Source organism: Saimiri boliviensis, chromosome 5 (genome assembly GCF_048565385.1).
Source record: "Saimiri boliviensis isolate mSaiBol1 chromosome 5, mSaiBol1.pri, whole genome shotgun sequence".
NCBI lineage: Eukaryota > Metazoa > Chordata > Mammalia > Primates > Cebidae > Saimiri > Saimiri boliviensis.
The window spans coordinates 37,588,786-37,612,508 of NC_133453.1; the positions used below are offsets into that span (position 1 = coordinate 37,588,786).

At 42.7% G+C, this 23,723-nt stretch overlaps 1 protein-coding gene across 1 annotated transcript in view; it reads right to left on the minus strand.

The window, feature by feature from the left end:
• Positions 1–23,723, minus strand: part of LOC141584688 (uncharacterized) — a 119,867-nt gene that overhangs the window by 86,555 nt on the left and 9,589 nt on the right. Inside the window, exon 2 of the mRNA XM_074400170.1 lies at positions 14,268–14,456. Within this exon, the coding sequence (XP_074256271.1) occupies positions 14,268–14,456 (189 nt within the window). The remainder of the gene's footprint in view (positions 1–14,267; positions 14,457–23,723) is intronic.

Consider the following 23,723-nt stretch of genomic DNA (forward strand, 5'->3'; position numbering starts at 1 on the left):
TTGCAGTAAGCCAAGATCATACCACTGCACTCCGGCCTAGGCAAAAGAGCAAGACTCCATCTCAAGAAAAAGAAAAAAGAAGTATGAAATTTTAGCTGGGCATGGTAGCGGGAGACTGTAATGTCAGCTACTTGGGAGGCTGAGGCAGGAGACTCGTTTGAATGCAGGAGGCAGAGGTTGCAGTGAACCTAGATCGTGCCACTTCAGCCTAAGCAACAGAGCAAGACTAAGTCTCAAAAAAAAAAAAAAAGAAAAAGAAAAAAAGAAAGTAAAAAGACTACCCACAGAAAGGAAGAAAATATTTGTGCATTATGTATCTAACAACAGTCTGCTAACTACAAGGTATAATTTGTATAACTCAACCACGAAAAGAACCACATTACAAAATGAAGAAAGAGTTGAACACACACTTCACCAATAAGACATGCAAATGGAAAACAAGCACATAAAAAGATGATCAATATCATTATCAGTATGGTCATCTAAACGGAAACCACAATGACATACTCCTTCATACACTAGAAAGGCTATAATCCAAGACATATAAAGTAACAAAAGTTAACAAGGTCACAGAGAAGTCACAACCCTTAAATGCTGTATGTGGAATATAAAAGGGTGCAGCCTACTTTTAACATAGTTTGGTATTTCTTCAGAAAGTTAAAAATAGGCTGGGCACGGTAGCTAATGCCTGTAATCCCAGCACATTGGAAGGCCAAGACACGTGGATCACTTGAGTCCAGGAGTTCAAGACCAGCCAGGACAACACAGCAAAACCCTGTCTCTATTAGAAATACAAAAATTAGTCAGGCATGGTGACACACACCTGTAGTCCCAGCTACTTGGGAGGCTGAGATGGGAGGATTGCTTGAGCCCAGAATGCGGAGGCTGCAGTAAGCTGAGATCACACCACTGCACTCCAGCCTAGGAGACAGCATAAGACCCTGTCTCAAAAAAGAAAGGCTGGCATGGTGGCTCATGCCTGTAATCCCAGCATTTTGGGAGGCTGAGGCAGACGGATCACTTGAGGTCAGGAGTTCGCGACAAGCTTGTCCAACATGGTGAAACCCTATCTCTACTAAAAATATGAAAATTAGTCAGACGTGGTGACACACACCTGTAATCCCAGCTGCTTGGGAGGCTGAGGCAGGAGAATTGCTTGAACCCAAGAGGCAGAGGTTCCAGTGAGCTGATATCAGGCCACTGCGCTCCAGCCTGGCCAATAGAGCAAGATCCCATCTAAAAAAGAAAGAAGGAAAACCAAAATGCCTGGGAGTGGCAGGATGCAGTGGCTCAGGTCTGTAATCCTAGCACTTTGGGAAGCTGAGGTGAGCAGAATAACTGAAATTGGGAGTTTGAGACCAGCCTGACCAACATGGAGAAACCCTGTCTCTATGAAAAATATAAAAATTAGCCCGGCGTGCTGATGAAGGCCTGTAATCCCAGCTACTCAGGAGGCTGAGGGAGAAGAATAGCTTGAACCCAGGAGGTGGAAGTTGCAGTAAGCCGACATCGTGCTACCGCACTCCCGCCTGGGTGACAGAGCAAGATTCCATCTCAAAAATAAATAAATAAATACAACAAATTAGCTGGGCATGGTAGTGGGAGATTGTAATCTCAGCTACTTGGGAGGCCGAGGCAGGAGAATCATTTGAAATCAGGAGGTGGAGGTTGTAGTGAGCTGAGATTGTGCCACTGCACTCCAGCCTGGGAAACAGAGCAAGACTTGGTCTCAAAATAAAACAAAACAAAAAAGTGAAAAGACAACCCACAGAAAGGAAGAAAATATTTGTGCATTATATATCTAACAACAGTCTGTTAACCGCAATGTATAATTTGTATAACTCAACAACAAAAACCACCAAATTACAAAATGGAGAAACAGTTGAACACACACTTTGCCAATAATACATGCAAATGGGAAACAAGCACATAAAAAGATGATCAATATCATTATCATTATGGCTATCTAAACTGAAACCACAACATACTCCCTCACACACACACTAGAAAGGCTATAATCCAAGAAATGTAAAATAACAAGTGTTGGCAAGGTCGGAGAGAAATCACAACCCTTAAATACTGTATGGGGAACAGAAAATGGTTTTTAAACATAGTTTGGTACTTCCTCAAAAACTTAAAAATTGGCTGGGCACAGCAGCTAATGCCTGTAATCCCAGCACAGGGGGAAGCTGAGGCAGGTGGATCACGTGACTCCAGGAGTTCAAGACCAGCCAGGACGACATAGCAAAACCCCGTCTCTACTAGAAATACAAAAATTAGCCATTCATGGTGGCACACACTTGTAGTCCCAGCTACTTGGGAGGCTGAGACGGGAGGATTGCTTGAGCCCAGAATGTGGAGGTCACAGTAAGCCAAGATCACACCCCTGCACTCCAGCCTGGGCAACAGCACAGGAAGAAAAGGCCAGGCATGGTGGCTCAGGCCTGTAATCCCAGCAGTTTGGGAGGCCAAGGTGGACAGATCACTTCAGGTTAGAAGTTCAAGACCAGCTTGGCCAATATGGCAAAACCCTGTCTCTACTAAAAATAAGAAAATTACCCAGGCTTGCTGGCATGCACTTGGAATTCCTGCTATTTGGGAGGCTGAGGCAGGAGAAATGTTTGAACCCAGGAGGCAGAGGTTGCAGTGAGCCGATATCAAGCCACTGCACTCCAGCCTGGCTGACAGAGGAAGATCCCATCTCAAAAAGAAAAAAAGAAAGAAAACCAAAATGCCCGGGAGTGGCAGGGTGCAGTTGCTCACACCTGTAATTCTAGCACTTTGGGAGGCTGAGGCAAGCAGATCACCTGAGGCTGGCAGTTGAAGACCAGCCTGACCAACGTGAAGAACACCCATCTCTACTAAAAATACAAAAATTAGCTGGGCATGGTGGTGTGTGCCTATAATCCCAACTCCTCAGGAGGCTAAGGCAGGAGGATCACTTCAACCTGGGAGCTGAATGTTGCAGTGAGCCGAGATGGCACTACTGCATGCCAGCCTGTGCGCCAGCCTGGGCGACAGAGCAATACTCCATCCCCTCAAAAAATACAAAAAATTAGATAGGTATGGTAGTGGGAGCCTATAATCTCAACTACTTGGGAGGCTGAGGCAGAAGAATCACTTAAACCCAGGAGGCAGAGGTTACAGTGAGCCGAAATCGCACCCACTGTACTCCAGCCTGAGCAAGAGTAAGACTGTCTCAAAAAAAAAAGAAAAGAAAAGAAAAAGTAAAAAGACAACCCACAGAAAGGAAGAAAATATTTGTGTATTTTATATCTAACAACAGTCTGTTAACCACAATGTTAATTTGCATAACTCAACAACAAAAACAACCAAATTACAAAATGGAGAAAGAGTTGACCACACACTTTGCCAATAAGACATGCAAATGGAAAACAAGCACATAAAAAGATGATCAATATCATCGTCATTATGGCCATCTAAACAGAAACCACAATGACATACTCCCTCACACACACTAGAAAGGCTATAATCCAAGAAATGTAAAATAACAAGTGTTGGCAAGGTCAAAGAAAAATCACAATCCTTAAATACTGTACAGGGAATATAAAACCGTGCAGCCTATTTTTAACATAGTTTGGTGTTTCCTCAAAAAGTTAAAAATAGGCTGAGCACAGTAGCTAATGCCTATAATCACAGCACATTGGGAGTCCAAGACAGGTGGAACGCTTTAGTCCAGGAGTTCAAGACCAGCCAAGACAACATAGCAAAATGCCATCTTTACTAGAAATACAAATTAGTCATACATGGTGGCACACACCTGTAGTCTCAACTACTTGGGAGGCTGAGGCGGGGGAATTGCTTGAGCCAGAATATGGAGGTTGCCATAAGCCAAGGTCGCAGCACTGCACTCCAGCCTGGGCAACAACACAAAACCCTGTCTCCAAAAGAAAAGGCTGGGCATGATGGCTGACACCTGTAATCCCAGCACTTGGAGGCCGAGGCAGATGGATCACTTGAGCTCAGGAGTTCAAGACCAGCTTTGTCAACATGGTGAAAACCCGTCTCTACTAAAAATACAAAAATTAGATGGGCATGGTGGCATGCACCTATAATCTCAGCTACTAGAGAGGCTGAGGCAGAAGAATTGCTTGAACCCAGAAGACGGAGGTTGTGGTGAGCCAAGATCGCCCGATGGCCCTCCAGCCTGGGCAACAAGAGCAAAGCTCCATCTGAAAAAAAAAACGCCTTGGAGGAAATGGTACATTCAGAAATGAGGACTTTCCTGCTGGACTAGAGTTTTCAATGAAGGTGACAGTGTATCCTTCAGTCTCCACAGGCCAACAATTTGCCATCCAGCAGGAGGCAACAGAGGGAGTCCAAAGTCCCATACCAGAGGTGTGACATAATTACATTCCCTTACTCATTTCAATACTTAAACATTAATAATTCATCTGCTTAAATATCTACACTTATGGCAGCATGCAGTGGCTCACACCTGTAATCCCAGTACTTTGAGAGACCAAGGCAGGAGGATGAGGTCAGGAGTGTAAGACCATCCTGGCCATCATGGTGAAACCCCATCTCTACTAAAATACAAAAAATTAGCCAGGTGTGGTGGCCCTCACCTGTAGTCCTAGCTACTCAGGAGGCTAAGGCAGGGGAATCGCTTGAACCCAGGAGGCAGAGGATGCAGTGAGCTGAGATGGTGCCACTGCACTTCGGCCTGGGCGACAGGGCAAGACTCCATCTCAAAAAAAAAAAAAAACCTACACTTACTCCACCAATTTTCCATGGTATAGATGAAGAGGTTTGCAAATATTTATACAGTTTATCATGATGTGGACAGGACTTTTTGATAGTTTGACTGACTACATAAAAGTTTAAACATAAACTACCTTGCAACTGCTAACACAAGGCTACAGAATATAGTAAAGTAATAATCTATCCACTAAATTCTTCTAAAATTTCTTTCTTTTTTGTTTTTTGGAGACAGTGTCTTCCTCTGTTACCCAGGCTGGAGCGCAGTGGCACGATCTCGGCTCACTGCAACTTCTACCTCCCAGGTTCAGTGATTCTCCTGCCCCAGCCTCCTGAGTAGCTAGGACTATAGGTGTGTGCAACCACGCCTGGCTAATTTTTGTATTTTTAGTAGAGAAAAGGTTTCACCATCTTGTCCAGGCTGGTCTCAAACTCCTGACCTCAAGTGATCTGCCTGTCTTGGCCTCCCAAAGTGCTGGGATGATAGGTGTAAGCCATTGCACCCAGCCTTCTTCTGAAATTTCAATAATCAACTGTGCCATTTGCCTTTCCTTCAGCACTGAGATTTTATTTTTCTTTCCTAATTATCTCAAACATAAACTTTGGTTCCAGGGAACTAGTATTTTCTTGATTTACAAATTGAGGTTGGCTGAGCACGGTGGCTCACACTTATAACCCCAGCACTTTGGGAGGATGAGGCAGGTGGATCATGAAGTCAGGAGTTTGAGACCAGCCTGGTCAACATAGTGAAACCCCCATCTATACTAAAAATACAAAAATTAGCTGAGTGTAGTGGTGGCTACCTGTGGTCCCAGATACTCAGGAGACTGAGGCATGAGAATCATTTGAACTCGGGAGGTGGAGGCTATGGTGAGCAGAGATTGTGCCACTGAATGCCAGCCTGGGCAAAATAGAGATACTCCATCTCCAATAAAAAATACTTGAGGGTCATCTCACAGATGATCTTATAAATAATGAATTATTTCCTTGTCTTTAGAAAAATCACACTAACTTTTCTATTTTTAGATAACATAACTGCTATGACTTTACGGACTTATCTAGAAAAAAAACCTTAAAAAACTAAGGCGGACACTGGGTGAATGGGTTGAGGGAACACACATAAAATCCCCGAGACACCTGGGAGCCCATGTACCTATGAGTGGGACTGCAGGCAGCAGGACTGGATGGGAGAGAGCAGCAGGCCGGAGCACTCGAGATCCCGAGACCACGGTTCTAAGGCCATTGGGAAACCACTGGCAAAGTTAAATTCAGAGCTTGACAGGATGAAATTTGTGATTGTAAATAAATATTTTGCCATTACCAAGTGAGACTGCCAGTGGTGGTGGGATGGATGGGAGCTCCTCCAGGTGGGCTGCACTGAGGAGAGTGCAGCACCAGGCCAGGGTATTCCTGCCGGGAATGTGGGGTCTGCATCCGTTCAGGAGGAAACGCTGGGCAGGTCCAGCTTGGAGTCATCTCTGCTCTTTACATTTGTCAAGGCTGTGAAAACAGAGAGAGTCAGCTGGGCGTGGTAACTCATGACTGTAATCCCAGCACTCTGGTTGGCCAAGGCAGGTGGATCACCTGAGGTCAGGAGTTCAAGACCAGCCTAGCCAATACAGTGAAACCCTGTCTGTACTGAAAATACAGTAAATTAGCCAGGCGTGGTGGTGGATGCCTATAATTTCAGGTACTCGGGAAGCTGAGGCAGGAGAATCTCTTGAACCCAGGAGGTGGAGACTGCAGTGAGCTTAGATCGCACCATTGCACTACAGCCTGCATAACAAGAATGAAATTTCATCTAAAAAAAAAAAATTGAGAGTCTCAGGAACAGTTCCCTAAAAGAAAAATTGGGCTCCCATGGAAAGAGACATTTTCCTCCCAGCTGGGGCAGGCAGTGAAGTGAAGTAGGTCTGTGGACTGGACTTTCACATAGAAACCATGTATTTTCAGCTGGGCATGGTGGCTCATGCCTGTAATCCCAGAACTTTGGGAGGCTGAGGGGGGCAGATCATGAGGTAAAGAGGTCGAGACCATACTGACCAACATGGTGAAACCCTATCTCTACTAAAACAAAAATACAAAAATAAGCCAGGCGTGGTGATGCGTGCCTGTAGTCCCAGCTACTTGGGAGGCTGAGGCAGAAGAATCACTTGAACCAGGAGGCAGAGGTTGCAGTGAGCCAAGATTGCGCCACTGCACTCCAGCCTGGTGTCAGAGCAAGACTCTGTCTAAAAAAAAAAAAAGAAAAGAAAAGAAAAAACATATACAAAAAATTAGCCAGACGTGGTGGCACACACCTGTAATCCCAGCTACTGGGGAGCCTGAGGCAGAAGAATCCCTTGAACCTGGGAGGTGGAGGTTGCAGTTAGCCGAGATCACACAGCTTCACTCCAGCCTGGCAACAGAGCAAGACTCCATCACTAAAAAAAGAGAAAAGAAACTGTGAATTTCCAGATTTGGGGGTTATATGGGGGTCACCTAGAGGAATGTTCCTGCTTTTGGTGAAACATATGTGGGTATTTTGTGTAAAGATGCACATATGGCACAGCAATAACTATTAGAGAATCGAAGAGAAAGGAGAAGACATACTAACTGCAATTACAAGTTTCCCAGAAGTACGACATTATTGGGAAGTCAACTACTTTTTAAAACAACCATGTCAATACCACATCAGAAAGGCAGAAACGACAACATCACACTTCCTAACCGTTCAAATCCAGCCCAGACCCAGCTTCTCATAGGCTGTGAACCTAGCACCCCAGCAAGAGCCAGAGGGTCCCATCCTTAGGGCTGCAGGTGCTCTGAGTGGGCTCCAAAGGCCATATCTGTGTCCCGCCCAATCTGTGTGTTCTAAGAAACACATGTGTTCCACAGGTTATATGAGTGTGATGGGTGCTGTTAGTCTGACAGTGTCATGGGTGTTCCAGGTGATATGTGCGCTCTGAGAGACACATGAGCGTTCTGGGTTTGTATGAGTGTGATGGGTGTTGTGTTAGTCTGACGGTGTCACAGGCATTCCAGGCGTTATGTGTTTGTTCTAAGGGACATATGCATATTCTGGGGGTTATATGACTGTGATGGCTGTTGGGTTAATCTGATGGTGTCACTTGTGCATTCTGAGTGATATATGCACTCTGAGTCTGACGCTGTCACAGGCGTTCCGGGCATTACAGGTTCTGAGGGACACATACGTGTCCCAGGGGTTATATGAGTGTAATAGGTGTTAAGTTAATCTGATGGTGTCATTTGTGCATTCTGGGTGATATGTGCACTCTGAGTCTGACTGTGTCACAGGCGTTCTGGGCTGTGTTCTGAGGTACACATGCGTGTTCCAGGGGTTATACGAATGTGTCGGGTGTTGGCTTAGTCTGACAGTGTCACAGGCATTCCAGGTGGTATGTGTGTGCTCTGAGGGATACATGCATGTACGGGGGTTATATGAGTGTGATGGGTGTTGGGTTAGTCTGACAGTGTCACAGGCATTCCGGGTGATATGTGAGTGCTCTGAGTGTGACAGTGTCATGAACGTTCCAGGCGTTCTGTGCACTCTGAGGGACACATACACATTTCCGCGGTCAGACCTGCACAGCGGTTGCTGCTGCATTCCCCGATAGGTGTGACATCTGTATAACGGGTGCTAACACCAGCAGCACAGACAGAGCCTGAATGGTATTACAGGGGGTTATTAACAGTGTGGTGGGTGCCCTATTTGCTCTCCTGATGCTGCATTTCTGTTCTGAGCCAGAGGCTTGGTCCTGTGGCCTTGGGTGTGGAGAAAGAACCTTGGCTGCGCTGGGTTCACCGGGGCTTTTGGTTTCTAATTTTCCACATGAAGCGTCTCTGCCCCTCAGCAGTCAGGGTGGCAAACAGGAAAGATTTTACTCTCCGTGGACGCAGGCTAGAGGTGTCCAAGAGCAGGGGTATCCCCCCCGCCGTCTGCGCTAAGAATAGGGCTCCTGACCTGCAGGGCTCCAGCGCTGAGGAAGTGGGCGGGAAGCAGTGGCCTCTGAGATAAGAAAAGCTGGGCTGGCGCGCCCTCTGTTGGCGGCGGGGGCACTGCAGGACCCTTGGGCTCTCGGAGGACAGGCTGCCAGCAAACAAAAAACTTTTTGTTTAAAACGGGTACGTTCCTCCTCTTGCTTTCTGAGGACACCCTGCTCTGTAACTGAGTAGTTGCTTACAAACTCTCAACGTCACCAGACTCTGTGACTCGCCATAAATTCTTTCTCATGTGAGATCCAAAAACTCATTCTTGGGGTCTGGATCAGACCCCTTTTCTGGTGACAAAACTATGCAAATTCTTTTTTTCTCTTATTTACTTTTTTTTTTCTCTTTTAGACAAAGTCTTGCTCTGTTGCCCAGGCTACAGTGCAGTGGCATGATCTCGGTTTACTGCAACCTTTGCCCCGGGGGTTGAAGCGATTCTCCTGCCTCCTGTAATCCCAAGTAGCTGGGATTACAGGTGCCCACCACCAAGCCTGGCTAATTTTTGTATTTTTAGTAGAGATGGGGTTTCGCCATGTAGGCCAGGTTGGTCTTGAACTCCTGACCTCAGGTTACCTGCCCACCTGGACCTCCAAAAGTGCTGGATTACAGGCGTGAGCCACTGCACCTGGCCCATAAAACTACACAAATTCTAGAAGAAAACACAGAAAGAAAGCTATGTGACCTTGGATTTGGTCATGAGTTTTTATACAAGACACTGTCAGTGGCATTTGAATCAAAGCGACTCCATCTTAAATAGGTGCTAGGTAAAATAAGATTGAGACCTGCTGGGTTGCATTCCCAGGTGGTTAAGTATTCTCAATTACAGGATGAGATAGGAGGTCAGCACAAGATATAGGTCACAAAGACCCTACTGATAAAACAGAATATGGTGGGGTGGGGAACCAACAGGCCAAATCAAGATGGTAATGAAAGTGACTTCTAGTTATCCCCACAAATTTGTGATTCCCTTAATCTAAACCTACTCTAACCTTTACTGTAACTCTAATAACCCATTCACCCTAACCCTTCACTATAATCCTGACCTTTCAACCTAACCCTGTTACTCGACCTAATCTCTCCCTCTAATCTCTACTATGCAGCTCCCAACCACCAACCTGATCCTCCTATCTTGAAGCCCTTATACCATAATTTCTAATTGATAAACTCTGAACCCTTCAACCCTTATCTACTGATTTTGTAATACCCTGACACACTAACCGTAAATACTAACCACAGTCTATACACAATCTCATCCTGATCTATCCTACTCAGTGTCATGCCACTTCAAGGACTGGTCTATAACCTCAGAAATGTAGACTTAATAATCCTCCACAAAGTAATAGCAAATTTAAACCAACAGCATTGTGAGAGGATCAAATACCACAAACATGAGTTTTTATCCCAATAAATCAATGGTAGTTCCACACAATAATGCCATTCATGTAACACACAGTATTGTTAGAATGAATGAAAAACATCCCATAATTTTCTCAGCTGCTGCAGAAAAGGCTTTCAACAAAGCTGGGATTACAGGTATATGCCACCATATCCAGCTGATTTTGTCTTTTTAGTAGAGACATGTTTTCACCATGTTGACCAGGTTGGTCTTGAGCTCCTGACCTCAGGTGATCTGCCTGCCTTGGCCTCCCAAAGTGCTGGGATTACTGGCATGAGCCACCATGCCTGGCCGAAAAATCCATTTTATACGTATACACTAGCAATGAATAATCTGAAAAAAAAAATGATAAAAATTCCACTGCAAGTAATACAAATAGCAATAATATGCATAGGAATAAATGTCATCAAAGGTTAAGACTTAGAAGGGGAAAATTATAAGACAATGCTTAAGGAAATTAAAGCCCAAATAAATGTAAAAAACATGCCATGTTCATGGATTTGAAACCATATTTGTTAAGTTTGCCAAATTACACAAAGCAATCTATAGATTCAATGTTATTCCTACAAAAATCCCAAAGGCCCTGGGACAGAAATGAGAAAGCTGGTTCTCATGTTTATATGGCATTTCAAGGAACCCTAAAAAGCCAAACCAATCCTGAAAAATAACTCCAAACCTGGAAGTTCGCACATCCCAATTTCAAATCTTATTACAAAGCAATAATAATCAAAACAGCATGATACTGGTACAAGAATAATCAGAAGGCTGGGCACGGTGGCTCAAGCCTGTAATCCCAGCACTTTGGGAGGCCGAGGCGGGTGGATCACGAGGTCAAGAGATCAAGACCATCCTGGTCAACATGGTGAAACCCCGTCTCTACTAAAAAATACAAAAAAGTAGCTGGGCATGGTGGCACGTGCCTGTAATCCGAGCTACTCAGGAGGCTGAGGCAGGAGAATTGCCTGAACCCAGGAGGCGGAGGTTGCAGTGAGCCGAGATCGTGCCATTGCACTCCAGCCTGGGTAACAAGAGCGAAACTCCGTCTAAAAAAAAAAGAAAAAGAATAATCAGAAAGATCAATTGAATTGAACTGGGAGTCCAGACATAAAACAATACTTCCTTGCTCAACTGACTTTAGACAAGATCCATACCCATTAAATTGGGAAAAAAATGCTGACCTCAACAAGTGATGTAAGGCAACTTAATATCCACATAGAGGGAAATGAAATTGTACCCTTACCTTATTACCACATTAAAAAAATTGATTTAAAATAGATCAAAGACCTAAATATGGCAAAACTAAAAACTCTATAAGACAACAAACAGTTAAACATTCATGACCTTGGATGTAGCAGTAGTTTCTTAGATCTGACACCAAAATCACAAACCACAAAAGGAAAAATAAATGAATTGATTTCCTTGAAATTCAAAACTTTTACACCTCAGAAGACATGAAAAAAAAAGTTGAAAGACAAAATAGTTACAATAGGAAAAACTGTCTTCTATTATACTCTCAACACAGAACTCTTCTGTTAACAGATAAATGGGTTTTTTTTCCCCTCGCAGACCAAATCTTGGGTAACAGCTGGGTGTCAATCCAATTCTGACATTAACTAGAGAAAGCATCAGACCCCACAGGCTAAGGGCTCAGTCCTAGGAATGCAGGTCATGCCTCTTGTTGCTTGCAAATTCAATTGACAAACACAAGGATGGTAAAAAGAAAGTGACTTTATGCCAGAGCTTAGCTGAAGGGAACATACAGGCTCTTGCCTTAAGGAAACTGCTTCCACTTTCGGGGCGGAAAGCGGGAGATTTAAAAAGGGGACTTCGCAGAATGGCATGCAGGGGATGGGGTGAGGAGGTGCAAGGTCTATAGTGTGAGGAGGTGCAGGGTCTATGGGACTTGCTCTGATGTTTTATCCATTAGGTTGTCTTGCTAATACCACCACAGGCATAGCTAGCTTGTAATTAACTGTTGTCTCCTGGCAATCTCCTGGTGGGGGAGAGTTCGGAGATGCCTAGTTTATTTCAAGGTTTGGTCCCTGGAACTTCTAAGTAAACACACAGTAAGAAAAGTTTCCAGTGTAGGAAGTGTCTGCTGGAGAGACAGTAAAGCTTATAATTGCATTCCTAAAGAGCTAAGTAGGAAGTGCAGAAGAAGGAAAACAGTAAATGTAATTCATTTCTTCTTTAAGAAAATATGGATACTCAGTTACAAGACTGTAACTACTTAAGATGCCAATCACAAATAGTAGGTTCCCAAGTTACCGTCTGTCTGACTTGGCTACAGAATGGAGGCTCCCATAACACCCTTATTGGGTTCAGCAGTTTACTACACAGCACATTATAGAACCCACAAAAACAAGTGTACTTACTATTGCTGACTTATTACCAAGGATATTTTAAAGACTACAAATGAACAACCAGATGAAGAGATGCACAAGGTGAGGTATGCGGAAGAGGTGCAAGCCTCTTATGCCCTCTCCAGATATGGTTCTACCAGCATCGTCCCATGTTCAGCAACACAGGCACTCTCCTAACCCTGTCCTTTATTATGTGGGCAGATTGGTTGCAACAGTGGCCATAGGTGATCAACTCAACCTCAGCACCTCTCTCCTTCACAGAGATGGGAGGGGAGATGAAATTTCAAATCCTCTAATGACAAGGTTGGTTCCTTTGGCAGCCAGCCCCACTGAGGCTGTCCAGGTGCCCCCAGCCAGCAGTCATCTCAATCATACGAAAGACACATCACTTAATATGTTCCAAAGGCTTAGTGCTCTGTCTTGGGATACCGCAGCAGAGACCACACATTAACTCTTATGATATTCCAATAACCCACAAAATGGAAGAAAAAAATCTACACATTAGATACTTCAAAAGTGTCTATTATCCAGAATGTACAAATAAATTTTACAACTCAACAACAAAGACAACCCAATCTAAAAAATGAAAAAGGACTTTCATACACACTGCACCAACAAGCATCTGAAAAGATGCTTAACATCATTAGTCATAATTAAAACCATTTAAAAAACCCTGTTAACTCACAGGGTTATAGAATAGTTATACTAAGTATAGAATAGTTATACTAAAAAAAAAGTGTTAACAAAGATGTGCAGAAACTTGAACCCTTAAATGCTGCTTGTGACAATATGAAATGGTGCAGTATATGTGTAAAATAATTTGGTGTTTCTACGAACAGTTACAAATAGATTTACAATATGACTCAATGATTCATTTCCTAGGCATATATTCCAAAGACATGAAGACAGGTGTTCAAACAAAAACTTGTATGCTCTTTAAATGTGTCAAGGTGACAAATATGCAGGAAAGTTTGGGGAACAGTTCCAGGAAAAGAAAACTGGATCAGAATGAAAAAACACATTATACTCCAGGTGGGGCAAGAGGTAAAAGTGAAATGAGTTTGTAGAATTATCATGTAGGAACCATGCTGATTTCCTGATCTAGGGGTTATGTGGTAGTTACCTGGGAGGCTGTCTGTACTTCGGGTAAAATATACTGAAGTATTTTGTGGGACACTGTAAATCTCGTACAGCAATAACTGCTGTGGAATCTAAGAGAAGAAACAGGTTATACTTTGTACTGCTACTGGAAGTTTCCTAGAAGTATGACATTATTGGAAAGTAAATTACTTTTTAAAACAATCATATTAATACCATGTCAGGAAAGCAGGGACCTCATCAAAATCCATTATAGAGGCTATAGTTCAGCCAAAGCTGTAAAACCCTTATAAAAGTCTCCATGTCAACAGACTCCACTTTGTAGATGTTACATTTATTAGTATTAGAGGTTACTGTGTGGATATATTACCACTTTGTAGATGTTACATTTATTAGTATTAGAGGTTACTGTGTGGATATATTAGTGTTACGGCATGGTGTGGATATTAGATTAGTGTTAGGGCATGGTGTGGATATTATATTGGTGTTAGGGCACGGTGTGATTACTATATTAGAGGTCACTGTGAGAATATATACTAGCAGCCACTGTGTCTTGGACACTGACAATATTAGGGTATAGTCAAAACAGTGAGATTTGAGGGTTTCATTTTTCTAGGTGAATTTCTTCCTCTGCTGAGTACTCTCTAAAGACTCTGTCCTCTGCACTCAGGGCAGTGGACAAGAAGCTTTTTACTCACCAATAAATGACACCAAGTTGACATGATGCTGCTGTGAGGAAGATAAAGCTCCTTGCTGCTTCTGGCACCTCAGAGGGAAGTTGGTCAGGAGTGGGTACATGCATCCTTTGGAGGCACCAGCGCTCAGCACAGACGCTGTTGCTCACAGTTTCTTGGTGGATATGTGTCCCCCCAGTTGTCCTGAAATACCTATAAAATTCAATATTCAGTTTATTCAATGTCATAATTTTGGAATTCAAACTGAAATGAAGCCCACTATAACCATATCCTTCCCAAAAATGGTGATGGAAGAATTATTTGGAAGCCATATAGAATGAAATGTATACACAAATTAAACATAAAAACCTACTCAAAACAGTCCAGAGAATATAATTGAAAATGCAAAACTATAAAAAAACAAAAAGAAAATCTATGTGACATTGGGTTTGGTGTTGAGTTTTAACACACAACATCAAACACCAATTCATGAAAATATTCATAACACAATTTTCTACTATGAAAAATCCTATTCAGAGAACAAAAAGACAAGATAAAAATATGTATTTTACTCTGTAAAATACATATGTAATTTTTAAACTGTATTGAAAATACACAAATAACTCTTCAAAGGAACACTAAAAATTTTAAACTGGCTGGGCACAGTGGCTCACACCTGTAGTCCCAGCACTTTGGGAGCCTGAGGAGGGCAGATCACGAGGTCAGGAGTTCAAAACCAGCCTGGGCAACATGGTGAAACCCTGTCTCTACTAAAATACAAAAAATAGCCAGGCATGGTGGCACGCAACTGTAATCTCAGCTACTTGGGAGGCTGAGGTGGGAAAATTACTTGAACCAAGGAGGCAGAGATTGTAGTGAGCCAAAATTTTGCCACTGCATTCCAGCCCGGGTGACAGAGTGAGACTCTATCTCCAAAAAAAAAAAAAAACCTAAAATGAAAAACCCAATTAAAACTGGGTAAATATCTGAACAGACACCCAGCCAAAGAAAATATATAGATAGATAGCATACCGGGCATGGTAGTGCGTGCCTGTAATCCCAGCACTTGGAAGGCTGAGGCAGGTGGATCACCTAAAGTCAGGAGTTCGAGATCAGCCTGGCCAACATGGCAAAACCCCCTCTCTACTAAAAATGCAAAATATTAGCTGGGCGTGGTGGTGGACGCCTGCAATCCCAGCTACTTGGGAGGCTGAGGCAAAAGAATTGCTTGAACACAGAAGGCGGAGGTTGCAGTGAACCAAGATCACGCCATTGCACTTCAGCCTGAATGACAGAGCGAGACATTGTCTCAAAAAAAAAAAAAAAAAAAAACATATATATATATATATATATATATATATATATATATATACACAGATAGCAAATAATCACACAAAACGATGCTCAACATCATCTCACATTAGGAGACTGCAAATAATGAGATGGCTGGGCCCAGTGACTCCTGCCTGTAATCCCAGCTCTTTGGGAGGCTGAGGTGGATGGATCACAAGGTCGAGATTGAGACCATCCTGGCCAAGATGGTGAAACTCTGTCTACTAAAAATAAAAAAATTAGCTGGGCACGGTGACACGCACCTGTAGTCCCAGCTACTCAGGAGGCTGAGGCAGGAGAATCACTGGAACCCAGGAGGTAAAGGTTGCAGTGAGCCGAGATCGTGCCACTGCACGCCAGTCTGGTAACAAAGTGAGATTCTGTCTCAAAAAAAAAAAAAAAAAAAAAGAAAGAAAGAAAGAAAACACACACACACACACACACACTGAGATATCACTGCACACATAGTAGAACTGCAGGACTCTAAATAAGTTCAACAATAACAATTGGAGGTTGAGAACAATAGGTACTATCATTCGCTGCCGGTAGAATGCAGCCACTTTGGGAGAGTTTGGCAGTTTTTCCCAAAGATAAACAAGTCTTACCTACAATCCAACAAATGCACTCCTAAATTGTGTATGTTTAGACATCGGCTTTGAAAAATTATTTTCAAACAAAAACTAGCATAATCAACTTTAAGTACAACCATGCAACAGAATATCATTCAGCAACAAAAAGGAATGAACTTTCAACCCGTGAAAACAAATGAATGAATCTTGCATGTATGCAGCTAAGTGAAAGGTGGCAGTATCAAGATGCTATACATTATATGATTCTGGAAAAGGCACAACTACAGAGATGATAATCAGATGAGTTGTCTGGAGTGGGTATTTGAAGTATTCTATATGGTACTTTAGTGGTGGATACCTGACACTATGCATTTGATAAAACTCATAGAATTTTAAAGCACAAAGAACAAATAACCCTGATTTTCCACTATACTGTCAACATTTCACTTCTGACAGCAATTTTGAGTGGAGCGTGTTTCCCACAACAACCAATTTTCCAACTCTCTGGACAATAATTGGGTGTTCTACAATTTCATTATGACATTAATTACCTGGAGTTCATACAGACCCTATAGGTTAAGGTCTTAGTAATACCAGACTGTCCCCAACCTCAGGTGCCAATCAAAAGTAGTGAATCCCCAGTTTACCCAAATTTCTATATGACTTGGCTAGAAACTAGGCACTCCTACACCCTTTCCTCAGGTTTGATAATTCGCTATAATGGCTTATGGAACTCAGGAGAACACTTATTTATGTTTACTAGTTACTATGGTCTCAATGTGGGTTTACCCTCCAAATTCCTATTTTAAACATAATCCCCAAAGGGATGGTATTCAGAGGTAATTGAGAGGTCACTGGATTATGAGGGTGCTGCCCTCATCAATGAAACCAGTGCCCTTATAAAAGAATCTAGGAGCCTTTCCCCATTCTGCCATGTTAGAACATGGTTAGAAGGTACTACCTATGAGGGATGAGCCCTCACCAGGCATCAAATCTGTCAGACTTGATCTGGGACTTTTCAGATTCCATATATTAGGAATTCTTATGGAAGCTTCATCATGTAGACATGATTGATTATTAATTCAATTTCCATTCCCTTCGCATCCTCAAAGGATTGCATGTAAAGCTAAAAGTTACAAGCTTCTTATCATGGCTTGGTCTTTCTGGTGACCATCCCCCATCCTGAAACCATCGAGGAACCCACAGAGGGTCCTTACAGAAGACATTTCTATCACTCAGGAGATTCCAAGGGATTTAGGAACTCTGCATCAGGAGCCAGGGCCAAAGACCAAATATTAGAACACAAGATGTTCCTAGCACCCCTATTATTCAGGAAATTTATAAAAGTTTTAGAAGCTCTGCACCAGGAACTGCAGACAGAGACCAAATGTATTTCTCATTAAATCCCAACCTGGAATATAGATCAAAAATGAATTCCTTCTTCCCAATGTAACAAGGCATTTAATAAATGGCAAACAGTGGGAGCCAAGTTCCTCACTGTTAGAGTGAGAAGTTACAGATGAGAAATGGGGGAAGCCTAGAATAATCTTTGTGCTAATGGATCCAAATATATATAAATATAAACTCACATTTAGCTTAATATATACACAGATGGTTCCACGTAGAAACCTTTAGAATTAAGTGGGTAATTATAAGTTAGAATACACACATATATTTCTTTGCACTGTCAGCTGTGAGGGACATGATGCAATAACCACATTTAGTGGCCAGATGTAAGTTTTTAATACCATTCTCTAACAAAGGAAATCAGGGCTCTTTGAAAAAATGGCTGAAACTAGGACTGGGACAGAACAATATATGACAGGATACTTTTGAAGTAACAAAGAAATTATAAATAAATAAATAAATGAAATTATGTCAAAGGAGCCAGTGTAAAGAGCTCCCAATGGCCACAGGGTATGAACAAAGAGCAACAAAATTCTGTAGAACTGGATAACAACCAAAAGATTAAAGTAATTATCTGAGTGTCCATATTGGTATAAACAAACGATTAAATAGATACACTTATGGACTGAATAGAAATTTTTTACACAGAATAATTTTAAATAACTGATACAGACATTCAGCTACCAAGGACATGCGGCTAACTCCCCACTCCTTAAGTGTGGGCTCTGCATGGTGACTTCTTCCAAAAGGATACATACAACTTCATGGGAAAAAAAGTAACTTCACAGCAAGAAACCTGAAAACATCATCTCAGCCAGGTGATCAAAGTTAACATTAATGGTGATAAAACATCTTGAGAGCATGAAGTGACTAGAATAGCACTTGCAAACCAAAAATAAAATTCAAAGGTCCTTCCCCCAACCATCTGTATAGATTCCCTCCTCTTCACGAGAGGACACCAAAGTTAACCTGGAAGACTGGTTTAGGCCATGATGGGAAAGAGGTGGTCACACATGCCTCATTATGCCCTCCTCCCTTTTGGAATTCAGGAAAAGCCAATCAGCACTTAACATCAATGCAGACCTTAAATCTGGTAAGAAACATTTACAATCTATTCTCTCTGAAGCCTGCTACCTTGAGGCTTCATCTGCATGATAAAATTTTGGTCTCCATAACCCCTTATCATAACCCATATATTCCTTTCCATTGATAATAATTCTTTCAATTAATTGCCAATCAGAAAATGTTTCAATCTACCTATAACCTGAAAGCCCCACTTCACACTAACCCACTGGGTTGTCCCACCTTTCTGGACCAAACCAATATATAGCTTAAATACATTTGATTGATGTTTTCTATCTCCCTAATATGTATAGAACCAAGTTGCATCCCAGGGTCTCCTGAGGGCTGTGTCACAGGACATGGTCACTCATATTTGGCTCAGAATCTCTTCAAATATTTTACAGACTTTAACTCTTTTTGTGGACACACTACACATCTGATTTACTTCCCCCAAACCCATAATCCCAGTCTAACTATGAGAAAAACATCAAGTAAACCACAATGGAGGACCTTCTATACAATACCTAACCAATCCTCCTAACACTGTTTCAGGGCCTCAGAAGAAAAGTCGGAGAGACTCTCACATCAAAGAGACTGACATGGTAACTAAATGTCCTCTGGGATCCTAGCTAGAATCCTGGGACAGAAAAAGGCAGAACTAAGAGAAACCAAATAAAATGTGAGCTTATTTAATAATATATTAATATCCAGTTATTAACTAAGAAAAATGATGTAAGATGTTGGCCCGGTGCGGCAGCTCACACCTGTAATCCCAGCACTTTGGGAGGCTGAGGCAGGCAAATCACCTGAGGTCAGGAGTAAGCGACCAACCTGGCCAACATGATGAAACCTCATCTCTACTAAAAATACAAAAATTAGCCGGGCATGACGGCAGGTGCCTGCAATCCTAGCCTCTCAGGAGGCAGGGGCAGGAGAATCACTTGAACCTGGAAGGCAGAGGCTGCAATAAGCCGAGATCATGCCACTGCACTCCAGCCTCGGTGACAGAGTGAGACTCTGTCTCAAAAAAAAAAAAAAAAAAAAAATTAATAGCATAACTGATACATGCTCATATGTTAATAAGAAGAGAAACTAGGTTGGGTATACATGGGAAATCTGCATTTTCTTCCAAATTTCAGTGTGAATCCAAAACTAACTTAAAATAAAATCTTTATTTAAAAATTGTATCTTTTTTTTTTTTTTTTTGAGACGGAGTTTTTGCTCTTGTTACCCAGGCTGGAGTGCAATGGCGTGATCTCGGCTCACCGCAACCTCCGCCTCCTGGGTTCAGGCAATTCTCCTGCCTCAGCCTCCTGAGTAGCTGGGATCACAGGCACGCGCCACCATGCCCAGCTAATTTTTTATATTTTTAGTAGAGACGGGGTTTCACCATGTTGACCAGGATGGTCTCAATCTCTTGACCTTGTGATCTACCCGCCTCGGCCTCCCAAAGTGCTGGGATTACAGGCTTGAGCCACTGCGCCCGGCCTAAAAATTGTATTTTTAAAAATATCTGCTTAATTATTTGTACTAATAGTAGTAATTAACGCTAATTACTCCTACTTTTTAAAATAAGAGCATTCATGTTATAAATTATGCAAACTAATATATAATACATAATTTCAAAGAAATGTCTCTTTCACGTTTATGTTAAAATAACATATATGTGTAAACATGTTTATTATATCTTTATTTTGTGGTGTGGTTCCCTCTCTAAGAAAGCTGGTCACCTTAGAACCAGGGAAAAAATTTACATTTTGGAGACCATTTCAATTTCCAAGTGAACATTTTCAAAAGTATGACTTTGTGAAAGAAAAACAAAAACAGTTGAAACAGCAAATTGATTCATTGTGACTAGATCACTTATTCTAATGAATGCTTGTCTTTATTTTGTTTCCTAGCATTCCTTTTAGCCACAATATAACAGAAGCAAATATCTATCACTGGAAAAAAAAATATTCAGAGACAGGAAGAATGTAAACAGAATTTGTGACCACAATCATTCAACATGTCATGATGGTGCTTTCTAATACAAAAGAGATTAAAGGGATATTCAAAGATATTTCCTCAGGCCGGGCGCGGTGGCTCAAGCCTGTAATCCCAGCACTTTGGGAGGCCGAGGCAGGTGGATCACGAGGTCAAGAGATCGAGATCATCCTGGTCAACATGGTGAAACCCCGTCTCTACTAAAAATACAAAATATTAGCTGGGCATGGTGGCACGTGCCTGTAATCCCAGCTACTCAGGAGGCTGAGGCAGGAGAATTGCCTGAACCGAGGAGGCGGAGGTTGTGGTGAGCCGAGATAGCACCATTGCACTCCGGCCTGGGTAACAAGAGCGAAACTCCGTCTCAAAAAAAAAAAAAAAAAAAGATATTTCCTCAATGATGCTTTGCAGAAATTGATGAAACTAAAAAAAAAGTGGCAGGATATTCAACGTGACTTTAGATGTCACTGTGTCTTGTGGGAAAAAATAATTTATCTTTTAGAGGATCACAAAGAACTACTAGAATCCCAGACTCTGGAATGTTTTCAAATTTAGATGTCAATATAGCTGGTAATAAAGATAATAATAAAAAGGGAATTGTGCTTTATTTGTTTAATAAAATTTCAAGGCAGTATTTAATGCTCTGAGGAACACATTATGCCTAAAATACAACTGACAATATCACAATCAAAATATGCTTCCTTATATATTTTTTTTTTTTTTTTTGAGACGGGGTTTCGCTCTTGTTACCCAGGCTGGAGTGCAATGGCACGATCTCGGCTCACCGCAACCTCCGCCCCCTGGGTTCAGGCAATTCTCCTGCCTCAGCCTCCTGAGTAGCTGGGATCACAGGCACGCGCCACCATGTCCAGCTAATTTTTTGTATTTTTAGTAGAGACGGGGTTTCACCATGTTGACCAGGATGGTCTCGATCTCTCGACCTCGTGATCCACCCGCCTCGGCCTCCCAAAGTGCTGGGATTACAGGCTTGAGCCACCGCGCCCAGCCGCTTCCTTATATTTTAATAGTACAACGGCAAGTAGCTCATTAGGAATAATTACACTATGTGACAATATGTTCATATTGTAGACCCGAAGGAAGAAACTGAAACACAAAATGTAATATCACTTGAACAAACGTAAGGACAGCTACCCAGAAGACTCAGACCCAAATAACTTTGCATATGAGTTCTGTGCAGCCTTTGTTACAGGCAGATTTTCAAAGGCAAAAAGGGGAGAAAAGAGTGGGCTGACACAAATATTTGTCAAGAATTCCCACTGGTGGGGCCGGGCGCGGTGGCTCACGCCTGTAATCCCAGCACTTTGGGAGGCCGCGGTGGGCGGATCACGAGGTCAAGAGATTGAGACCATCTTGGCCATGGTGAAACCCCATCTCTACTAAAAATACAAAAATTTTTGCCAGGCGTGGTGGCACACACCTGTAATCCCAGCTACTCGGGAGGCTGAGGCAGAAGAATTTCTTGAACCCAGGAGGTGGAGGTTGCAGTGAGCCGAGACTGCGCCACTGCACTCCAGCCTGGCAACAGAGCCAGACTCTGTCTCAAAAAAAAAATAAAAAGAATTCCCACTGGTTTACAAAAATAACATCAATTAGTAATTGGCTATACATTGTTAAATTATAGGGTATGAGTTATGATGTCCAGCACATGACACCATTAGGTTAATTTATAGCTGATGTCAGTCAGTCTAGTCTACATAGCAAGCAGCTTCAAGGAATAATTACCTAGCTAAGACAGGAAATTGGACGTGACTGCTGCCTCATTCCCATGCCTCTTTGGACCTGATAATTTAGAGAAAGCTCACATTCATCAGAAAAAATCTTTCTTTTCTTTCTCAATATTAAATATGTTGTCACAATAAAAGAAAGCTTTATGGGGAAGATCCAAGATGGCTGAATAGGAACAGCTCTGGAGTGGAGTTCCCAGCAAGAACAACACAGAGGGTGAGTGCCCACTGCATTTCCAAACAAATTTTCACTGCCCACAGACCAGGAGATTCCAGGGCCGAAAAGTGCCAAGAATTTTCAGCATGGCGGTTTCAGCTGGTGCCAGGCTGGCACACAGAAACTCACACAAATCTGGGCTGCCATTTCAACTGGCGCCTGGAATGCCTGGGAGATAGAGCCACCCATTCAACTGAAAGGGAGAAGGCAGAGACAGGGAGCCAAGCAATCTGGCTCAGTGGATACCACCCCCACAAGACAAGCAATCTGAAACACTCTGGATTGAGAGTTTGCAGCAAGTGCAGCTGGACCCAGGTCAGTCCTGCTTAGTGGGGGTAAGGGCGACCACCACTACTGAGGCAGTCAGCCAATACCGAGGCAGTTCACACAGCAGCTGGGCAGAACCTTCGGCAACTCAGCAATGCCTCTGCTGGCAGACTGTGACTAGACTACTCTGTGAGGGGCAGGGCATCTATGAGAAAAGGGAGCAGCATGACAGGAACTTATAAATAAAGCCAACCTTCCTAGGACAGAGCATCTGGGAAGAGAGGCGGTTATGAGTTCTGCTGAAGCAAACTTAAAAGTACCTGCCCAGCATCTCTGCACAGAACAAAGGAGCTCCCAGCACAGCACGTGAACTCCTATAAGGGACAGGCTGTTTCCTCAAGCAGCTCCCCAACCCCCATATACCCAAAGAGATACCTCATAAAGGAGAGCTGAGGCCAACAACTGGCAGGTACCCTTCTGGGATGAAGATAACAGAAGAAGAAACCAGCAGCAGCCCTAACTGTTCTACAGCCCCTGCGGGTGATCCCCAGGCAAGCAGGGTCTGGAGTGGACCTCCAGCAGTCCTGCAGCAGAGGGGCCTGACAATTACAAGAAAAACTAAGAAACAGAAAGAAATAACTTCATCATCAACAAAAAGGACATCCACTCAGAGACCCCATCCAAAAGTCACCAACTACAAAGATCACAGGTAGATGACGCCACTAAGATGGGAAGAAACCAGTGCAAAAAGGATGAAAACACCAAAAACCAGAATGCCTCTCCTCCTCCAAAGATCACAACTCCTCACCAGTTAGGGATCAAAGATGGATGGAGAATGAATCTGATGAATTGACAGAAACAGGCTTCAGAAGGTGGCTAATAAACTTCTCAGAGA